We start from the raw sequence: 9,885 nt of genomic DNA, 5'->3' as shown, positions 1-9,885 counted from the left end.
TGGCTCATGAGCAGATTGCAGGCTTGTACAGCCTCCACTTTAATGAAACACAGAGGAAAACATTTAGGAAGAAATGCACTCATGTGCACACTCAGCAGTTTTCACAAAAGTCCTTCAGTTGGTCCATAAGACGTCCAAAGGCACGTAAAGAAGGTCAAATGTGTTTTTGGTTTCATGAGATCGATCTAGAACTGAAAGCGACTATCGAGCTACTGAGAAACATCAACAGGAACATCTTCGTCCAGACCAAGAGTCCACATCGCTCCGTTACAACTACTCGACAACACTGTAACTATGGGAACATGGGCTCATTTTTACCATTTGCCAAGCCTTTAATATCTGCACGTTTGCGTATTTCACTTTAGCGCCGCAGACAGCGGGAGACTTGGAAAGCCCCCCAGCCCCCTCCCACCCCTCACATTGTGACTGAACCTTTAGGTTTATTAAACGGCTGTCAGTCCAAAGTCCTGCCATTCTCCCTGCAGGGAGAATGGCAGCAGCGGCGTGACAGAGGACTGATCCATGACTCCAACGTTCACTGTGCTGTGATAGCCAACCAGCCAGTGCAGCTCAAAATTGAAAGCGATACTTAGGGGAGTCCGTTTGTTTGCATTCCATCCAAAGCAACAGAAGCTGACCCTCTCCTCTCTCTCTGTGGTAAAGTCTTGCTGAATGATGAGTTCGCAGTTCTGAGGCAACTGGAAACTTGCGACCTGCTCCAGGGGTGTCAGTGTTCAATCTGAAATTGCATGTGAGTCCAAAATTAAGACAAAGGGGGCCACAGAAAAGAGGTAAAAGGGTTCACTGAGTCGCCGACGAGTTCTCTAGGAATACATTGGTTCTGACAGGAATCCAGCTCACGCTGCAGCTTCAAATCCACATTAATGGCTTAAGTGTTTGATCAGTGAGCGGCAGGATAACCACTCCTGCGGAGGTCAGTGGGCAGATAGGACCAGGCCGCTGGATGGTGTTGAAGACAAGCCTTCATTCTTATATTAACAGGATTTAAACATCAGCCTGAGATCTCTTGGCTTCTTTTGAACGTTCCAGAGGGAGATTCAGAAAGACATCACTAACCCTCAAAGCCAAACTTTCTCATGATGGTGGGAGAAATCAGTTCAGGGGCTTGAAAGAAGATTCAATCAGTCCTGATTTAAAGTTTTAAATCCATATATTGTGCACAAAAATTAGAAGCAACAGTCATCTAAGGCGGGTATAATAAAAGTTGTGTACTACATCAAACTCTAATGCAATAACTATCAATAATACATTAAGAAACAATAAATAAATGGAGCAATAGATAGACTTGCTGTGGCTATTTGGAGGTTTTATCGAAGTCATCCAAAGCTGTGGGGGCTCCTGGGATTAATGGGAGAAGAGTCTTCTCTGCCAGTTTGGCCAATAAGCTGATAGAGCCTATGGCTGAGGTTCTGCACTTGACAGGTCCCCAGGACACAACCCACCCGCATCAGTTTGGCATGGTGATGGTTGTGGTGACCCCCTCGTGAGTGGGCATGGCGACGAGCTCTCGGTGCCCGTCGCTCAACCTGCAAAGCCTCGGTGGACCGCACCCACGCCAAGGCCGGGGAGGCTGTCCTTGCTCCTGATGCCAGTCGCTGCTTCATGAATCCAGGCAGCCGGTTTGGGGATCGGCTCAAGGGTGAAGATGGGACCGTGCTGATAGTCTGGCTTTCTGCAGCGGGAGCGTTATCCTCTTTCTGGCCAATGAGTTTGTTGAGAACATCCAACCTGAGGAGAAAAGAGATGTCGGGTGAAAAGCTGTTCTACAGGAGTGAGAGGGATTCATACTGAAAGTGCACCAGAAACGTGAAACAACTCAAGATAGCATGAGAACATAGAGCAATACTAGCAGCTACACATAACTAAAAGTGTAAGCTAGAAGTTAATGTGTTATATTCTCAGCAGGTAGAATTGTGACGAGTTCACGAGACAGTTTTGCAGCTAGCATGCTAATTTGTGCTAACTAGAACTAGCTAAGCCGTCAGGAGTTTCTGTTTGTCCAGAAAATTCCAAAAATATCAACTGTGCCAATCACTGCCACGACTGTTAGCACGATCGAGGGCAATGCTAATTCTGCGGACATCTAATTATAGGTGCAATTTGGTAAATAAACATTTTATGCTAGCTTCTGAACACCGCACAGAGCATCCTTCAGCATCTATATCCTTCACAGGCCAAGTTAAGCTACAAACATGAAAGTTGTAAAGGATCACCCCATCCAACATGTAAAATGTAAAAAATCACACACTTTCTCAGAAACTATTGGCAAGATGGACAGCACCTCTTGTGTGATTGGTCCATCTGTACAAACAGGCTCGTGAGAATACACATGACACTAAATGATGTGTTAAGGTGTGCAGTGTGGCGGACCACTGGCTCAGACATTTTCAGCAAACAGCAGTGGCCGACTCGCCATCTGTTCTTTGTTTGACAAAAACAGTGGCTCCTTCGCTGACCTGTTAGCGCCATGTTTGCGTAGCACGGTGTGACTCAAAATCCCGAGAGAAGTAAAAAGAAACAATGACTGCTCGGTCACATTTCAGACTGTGGAATAGCTATGTTGGTCCACACACGACGCGGTGCTTGTACAAATAAAGGATGTAGGTGCCTTCGTATTTCTGTACCCGTTACCTGCTGGACTGCCCCTCTGTGTGACTATCAAAGTGATTTCTCTTTGGTTTTACAGCCTGTTGTGAAATACTGGTGTTTCTCACTGCTTGGTTTTGCTTTGGCACCAGTAAGGTTTGGGATAAGATCGCTGTTTGGTGAAGAATATCTGGCGTCACAGTGTCAGCTACATCTGTTAAAGCCACAATTTTCATTTCCCAAAGTTGCCAGGATAAATATTTTGCTGTGACACTGGGCTTAACATCATGTTGTGCCTGGATGAACTAAAAAAGGTGGAATCTTTGCCAGAGGTTTACATTTAGGATTAGAATGAATCCATCTTTCGTGTTCGCCTTTCGAAGCAAAGATGGAAAAATGTTTCACCATTTTAATTATAAAACGTGTCTTCCACATGTGAAACGCTAACTCGTGTTATCTTCTCATGAACACTCCCTGCTGAGTTCTCCAAGACTTCACAGCCTGTGGTTGGTTTGAGACTCCTCCCAGAGACGCTAAGTGCAGCTGCTGGCTCACTGTTGGCAGAGCCGGTCGCCTTTAGAGGACCTGCTATCCAACAGTGGCGATGGCTGAATAAATAGTTGCATAATGGTAGGCCGCAGACGGAGGAAAGCACTATTTCCAGGACAGGCCGCAGTCTGCCACAGTGCCACATCATCAAGTTACACCCACATGGTCTGCACGGTGAACGCTTAAAGCTTATTTGCATAGCTGCAGCGGTGGCCCCACAACAGATCTCATAAACGCATTTACACAACCCAATGACAGGATGTATAGTTTGTATATTTCCATACGGATACTTACTGTAACCCACAGCATTTTCATTGTTTCAGGCTGGTTTTCACAGCAGTGATAATGGATGTGACTGATGCGAGTCTATAGCAGCTGTAATCTGTGGTGCTCATGACTCTTTCTGTTTGTATCCTGGATCCAGGAGGTCAAAAGTTTAGCATAAGAACATCAATCTTTTCTGACTGGGGCTGAAAAATACACTCATGCAGCTGCCATGTGCAACGTTAAGGTGCTGCAGTGATGTAGGCAATAATAACTGCCTCACATCTAAGAAAAGCATCTGGTACCCCATGGCAACCCCCCCTTGCTTTTCCTGGTCAGTAATCCAGCTCTGTTTATTGTGCGCATTAATGAGGTAAAGGGGATTATGGAGCAACGCACCGCAGTGTAGGAAAAGCCTTGTGATCAATGACAGCAGTGCCTCCGATTCCCGAGCAAACCATCGGAGCACCTGGTGCACTTAGTTAATGGTCTTGAAAAATAAATATGTGCCGGGGAACAAGCGCTGCATTTTGGTTGGGCCAACATCACCTGCAGCTGGAACAATGCCTGACCTCCCTGCAGTCTAACCAGTCATACAGTGAAGGAGACCTTTGTGTTTGGCAGGAAATCAAAGACGTCCGGGCTTCTGGTTTCTGATGTGTTGCAATATCCCAAGTTTATGGCTTTCAGACACATTTGGCTGATGATTTCATAGGACCTAACAGTTAGATTAAAGGTGAAGCCAGTACCTGTAGATCAGCCGTGTTTCCTTTTCTTCTCTATTAATGACGACGAGCTGTATTAGTTGTTTTAGGAAGTCAAATCTGGGCTGAAGTCTCTGAGCAGATTTGGCCTCCCTGCAAGTCATAGTCTAATCTTAAATTCCAGCCACAGGTCTCATGGAGGGGAAACGAAACATAAACCCAACCCTGAGCCTTCCTAAGATTGGCCCGCAGTAATCCCAACACTTCAGATTTAAACCCACTACGTTTCAAACGTACACGTTTACAGATGTTTCAAAGGGAATCAGCCATCCGAGGATGAGGAGCGAAAGCTGACAGAAATCTCTGTCTCAATGAAACGAGCTGGGCACTTCCAGCTTTCTAACCCTGGGCTGTAATTTCTATTGTTCAAGCCTTTTTGGCCTCTGAATAAACTCCAGCCGGTGAATTACAGCTTGCCATCACCAGTGTGTGAATGTGTGCGTGAATGGGTGGATGACTGGATATGTAAAGCGCTTTGGAGTCCTTAGGGACTAGTAAAGCGCTATATAAATACAGGCCATTTACCAATTACATGAACTGACAGATGCCAAGTTATAGTTCACAAACCACATAATTCTGATGGATGTAGACAAGACAAAAGGGTGGTTTCTCTTCCCCTCAGAAGCTGCTTTTATTTTCCAAATGCCTTTTGAGGAACTTAAACCACACACTGATCCTCTTACATGCATGTCTTCTACTCTTACATGACGTACAGTGCATTCATGTGCAGCGGCTCTCTGTGTGAGCAGAAACCTGCTCTTTAAGGATGCGAACGTTGGAATTTAGGTCTTAGACATTAATCCACAGCGGAATTCCTGCCGGCAGCCTTCTCAACTTCAGCCTGTGCTTGTGCAGATTTACCTTGATGTGCTTGTACTCTACACATACTCCACACCAGCCCTGAGCAAGTTCAGTGTTTACAACAGGCTGCAAATCAAAGTAGACGCATAAGAAGAAGCCTGGGTTGAGGCGCTAAATTTGAAATCATCCCAGAGGAATAAAGGTGGTTTAAAGAGATGCTCAGAATCGAAACATCAAATGTCTGGACCCCAAACCAAGAAACAGCAGAAAGGCTCCGGCCATGCTCTGTGAGGTGTTTTTCTCTGATAGTCATGTTGGTGCTCGGTGAAAACGCGACAATTCGGCCCTGAAATGTTCAGACAAACTTGCAGCCCAACTTATGCACACAGGCTGATCCAGACAAAGCCGGGGCCATCGAACAAAAGCCTGACCGCAAACCAGCTTCAGAGTCTTCAGTCTGCAAGCAATGAGCTGCTTCCCACTTCCAGAATCTGGACCTAAAGCCGCTTCACTCCTAAAGCCATGTTTAACTTGTCTGGCTGCAGACTATTTTCAGCTACAAAAATGATGTTATGTAAAATGATAATGAGGGGTATGTGTTGCCGTCTTATGCTTAACAAACAATTTCTCCTCGTTTGGAAAGCGCCTGCTTGGCATTGTTACATCTCTCTGTGTCCATATCAGGACACAGGGAGACAATATGGACACAAACACAGGACGTGGAAGGAATGACAGACATCTGAGCTCAAGAGTCCAACAGACAAAAACATGTGAAGTGGTGGTGTCTGCTGTTATCATGCTGTCAGCTGGTGACAGGAACCGAACAGGATGCGTTAGGAGGGTGTCGCAGTCGAGGTCTACAGCACGATAGAGCCCAGACTCTTTCCTTTCACCTGCACGTCTCTGTAAGTGGTCAACAACAGCTCAGACCTCCTCCACAGTACCTGCAGTGCTCAGCTGCAGACACTCGGGAGTCCATTTATCTGAGATAGTCTAAAAGACAGAAGTCATGAGGAAATGTGACTGTTCTTGTTTTGTTATCAGCTTTTTTAAGGCAATAAAACAATGTTTAATTAACTACACGGAGCTGGAACTGCAGCCTTGAACATTTGTAATGGAGCAGAGGACTGATGGGGGAGCCGGCCAGGTGCAAACAGAGCTGCCCCCCTTCTCTGGGTTTCAGCAGCAGCCGTTTGTCCAGATGACAGAGACGGCCACAGGAGCGCTTTCCCACCTGGAGGAAAGTTCCACCCTCGGATCCTCTTACACTGGGTTAGATTCAAGTGCGTTTTCACATCATGGGAAACAGCAGCTTCTTCCACGGCGCTCGCTTTAAAACTGCAGAATCAGCGCTGGCACAGAGTTACGGCTCCACACCCAACCAGAAGAGGTCGCCCTTCACTGTACCTCATCCTCAACTATGCAACCCGGCACACTTACTGCCACTGTGACGAGCTCCCTGCCTCTGACCGGGTGGACGTCTGTTTGCTGCCTCGTGTCTAATGAGATCCTGCTCTGACACCAAAAGAGTGGAAAAGTACAGGTGCCATTCATCCCCTCACAATATCCTTTACAATGACCCGTGATGGTGTCTACGACTGGCCTATTCAGAATGACAAACTGGTTTTCCCACCTTTGGAAATGACATTTTCCCTGCTTGATGTCAGGGAGACCAAAGCAAACAAAAGCCCATATGTCAGTGGTTCATCATGTGACACCGAGAGCTGGGACTAAGGCGACGTTTGGGGCTTTAGAAACATCTGAATTGTTTATAGAAAACAAGCTGAGGCGCAGTTAACTCACTTTAGTCATGTTTCAGTGGCAGGGTTAAATGTAGGTCAAAGGTCACCTACAGCTCAGGTGTAATTTCTCATCATCTCCTTCATAACTGCAAAGATCATTTCGCCTTCTAAAAACACTGAACTCACGCAGCTCTGTGGATTTCTGTGGGCTTTGACCGAGATACACTCCGTGTGGATGTGGAGCAGCAAAGATAAAGCCACAGCCTTCAAGTGTCCACTATCTACTGTCAGGCTGACACGCGTTTACACACACCAACCCTCGTGATTCAAGTTTCGCAGTGTGCGTCAGACTCACAGAAGAGTAAATATCAGCGTGTCTTTATTGTGAACTTTAGAGCACGTTATTTATCTCTGTTAGAAAAACGTTCCCAGCGAGAATATGACGCGAATAAAAACAGTGAGAAGTGTTTGAACTAAACGACGACGGGAAAGTGACGACGCTGATGTTTCTGCCCGATGCAGTGCAGCTATGAACAGCAAGATTTCAGCGGCTCCAGCTGCCTTCTTCGCTCCTCTCAGACAGCAGAGTTGCTCTGTAGGCACTAAAGTAGCACTAATACAGCAGCAGCGCAGCGGTGTGTCCTACCTGTTCGTGCCCGGTCTCTCCTCAGCCGGCAAAGCCTGCTGGAGGGAAAGCAGGCTGATGCAATACACAGTCAGCGGGAAAAAGAACCGCATCTCCGGGCCGACTCCAACTTTACACCCTCTTTCTGGGTAGGAGGGGGCGAAGTGACGGACTGGGTGAAGGTTAAATCCCAGGAGTGGGAGGGAAAAATAAATAAATAAATAAATAAAAAGTGTGATAATGTGTCCAAGATGGGCGGATTGGAGACTGCAGATGGAACCTTTAGGGGGAAAGTAAATAATGGGTCAATCTGCTGCTAATAAAACCAACATATATTTTAAAAAGCACGACAGTGTGAACGTCTACTCATAGCACCAGGCAAACTGATGCACCAAGAACTTTACATTATGCTGAAAAAATGTCCCAAAACGGCAAAATCCATAAAGTCCTGCCTGCTGTTTTATATTTGTTTTTATTTTACTTAAAAGAAGCAAAGACTAGTCTCACCTTTTAGGCAATTAGAGCTCAGAGGGAGGATTTAGTTCCCACGAATCCAAACGTGTTGGTCAAGATCAAGTTCTCCGGTTCTCTGAGCTCCGGGTGATATTGTGGGTTTAAATACTGAGAAGGCGGAGTTCACTGCCTCTATTCCTGGTGGGCAATTTTCAGAAAGGTGCTGGGAGGGTATAATATGCTAAACCCGGGAAATCCAGCGTTGATATGGTGCACAAACCCATCCCACTGCTAATCCTTTATCAACGAAAATCACAAGAAGCGCTCGCTTGTATTTGAGCCCCAGTTCTCATGTCCTTGTATAAAAGATGCTGCTGGATGTGACGAAGAACAGAGCCCTCAGCTTTAAAGGTCCTAGAAGCTGAACACCAGACACCTTTGTGTTAAACATCTGCTATCAGTACTTCAAAGATAAAAGTGTCACCGTGAACTTAACGCACAGCTGTGAGCTAACAAGTAACCAGCACTAACACATCACCCACAACGCCATCTATCATAATCCACCACGTGCACGCGCAGGAAAATGCCTCACGTTTGCATGAATTTCTCAAGCAGTCAAACCCTCCTCTTCACCTTATCACCGCCTCAGCCCGCGTGTGTGAAGCAGATAGAAGGAGATGCGGGAATCTTCAGACTCTCCGCTTCGCTGGTGAGTCAGGCTATCGAAGCGGCACTAACACGTTTTCCACACGTGAATATTTCCTTCACACACTTTATTGCTGCTGGTGTCTGTTCCTGGTAGGAAGCACGCGTGGTTTTATTTGGGTTATTCGGCAGATGCTGTAATTTTCGGTTGTATTTTGTAATCTCTTCCAGTTCTATGTCACAAGTCTGAACATGCATCCTACAACTCTGCAGAATGACTCAGATGAATCCTGTGGAGATTATTCCACCTCATGAGGCAGGACTGCTGTGCGTGTCCAAGTCCCCTCCTACTATTCTTTGTCGGCCTGATGCTAATTCATACACCTGATGCTGCCTCAGAGGCAGTGGCGCAACTTTCGTTTCCAAGAAGGCGCGATGAGAGCATCCACGTAAAGACAGAGACAGGGCAGAAAAAGCAGAGACTCCGCGAGGAATTCGGAGATGTAATGTTTGTTGTTTCGCCCTTTTGCTGATGTCAGAATCCTCTCAGGCTCATAACCTCTGCATCTAAATAAACACGGACACAGAAGAACACAATAAGCACTTGGACAGAAAGAGTGCGCATAGCTGCTTTTTGCAAATGCTTCCAGCTCAGCGTGTAGAATCTTCTCTCTGGATGCAAAATGTTTCATTCTGAAGACACAAGCTGGACATCATGACATGTTTGTGGAAAACATGAAATACTGCGAAACAAATCCTGAAAAATGTGTGCTAAAGACTCCTGCCCGAATCATCCCTGTACTTGTGGTTAGCACGCCGTCATTGCTTTTGTTTCTACTGTCAGTTCTTATTTTTAATGCTTTTTCAGTCATGAGAATAAAGTTGGTTTTCATTTCTTGGGGTTTTAAAAAGAGAAGCTTTAAATATGTCATGTCCAGTTTCATAGTAAGTAGATAAATCTTGAAAAGACTCGAAATGTCAAGAGAACAACAGCACGTTGTGCCACAAGGCTTTCAGTGTCAAAGATCACACAGGAAAATCAGATGACTCCAGCTGACTCTATGACTCTCCTGCACTGTAATCATAAGCCACGAGTTTCCATCTATTTTCTAACCGCTTACTTTATCCAGTTATGTGTCACCGAGGGGCTGCGGCCTATCCAAGCTACACCCTGGACAGGTCCATCAGGGGGCTGACACACAGAGGAGGCCAAGCACACAGGCACACACATCTACTGCCAACTTAGAAACACGCGTTAAACTAACAAACAGGGATGTGCACTTAGGGAGAAGACGGGAACCTGATCAAACATATGCAGGAACAAGGAGCACACAGCTCAGCTGCCCAGATTAGAGGATTAAAGGAGCCAGTGTCTCCCATACTGACCTCTCCTCATTGCCTCTCTGCTCAAGTCAGTTCAATTTTAATTATATAG

General features: G+C 46.0%; 1 protein-coding gene across 1 annotated transcript; it reads right to left on the bottom strand.

Annotated features, from left to right (window-relative positions):
* Positions 1-1,152: 1,152 nt before the first annotated feature.
* On the bottom strand, positions 1,153-7,982 carry adm2a (adrenomedullin 2a). The gene is made up of 3 exons (XM_085252380.1): positions 7,860-7,982; positions 7,374-7,632; positions 1,153-1,749 (listed from the first exon to the last, which is right to left on the bottom strand). Exons 2-3 carry the CDS (start codon positions 7,463-7,465, stop codon positions 1,338-1,340), a joined length of 504 nt encoding a protein of 167 aa, XP_085108506.1. The 5' UTR covers positions 7,466-7,632; positions 7,860-7,982; the 3' UTR covers positions 1,153-1,337.
* Between the last annotated feature and the right edge of the window lie 1,903 nt (positions 7,983-9,885).

This window comes from Mchenga conophoros, linkage group LG17, assembly GCF_057382185.1.
Source record: "Mchenga conophoros isolate Kocher_MC1m ecotype Shallow Benthic linkage group LG17, M_conophoros_male_GT1.1, whole genome shotgun sequence".
In the NCBI taxonomy this organism is placed as follows: domain Eukaryota; kingdom Metazoa; phylum Chordata; class Actinopteri; order Cichliformes; family Cichlidae; genus Mchenga; species Mchenga conophoros.
This window is presented reverse-complemented; position numbering and strand designations above follow the sequence as displayed.

Coding starts and splice junctions, on each gene's coding strand:
- adm2a (XM_085252380.1), bottom strand. CDS start 7,465: ATGCGGTTCTTTTTCCCGCTGACTGTGTATTGCATCAGCCTGCTTTCC. Junction 1,750..7,373: donor GAGAGACCGGGCACGAACAG/GTAGGACACACC, acceptor TTTTCTCCTCAG/GTTGGATGTTCTCAACAAAC.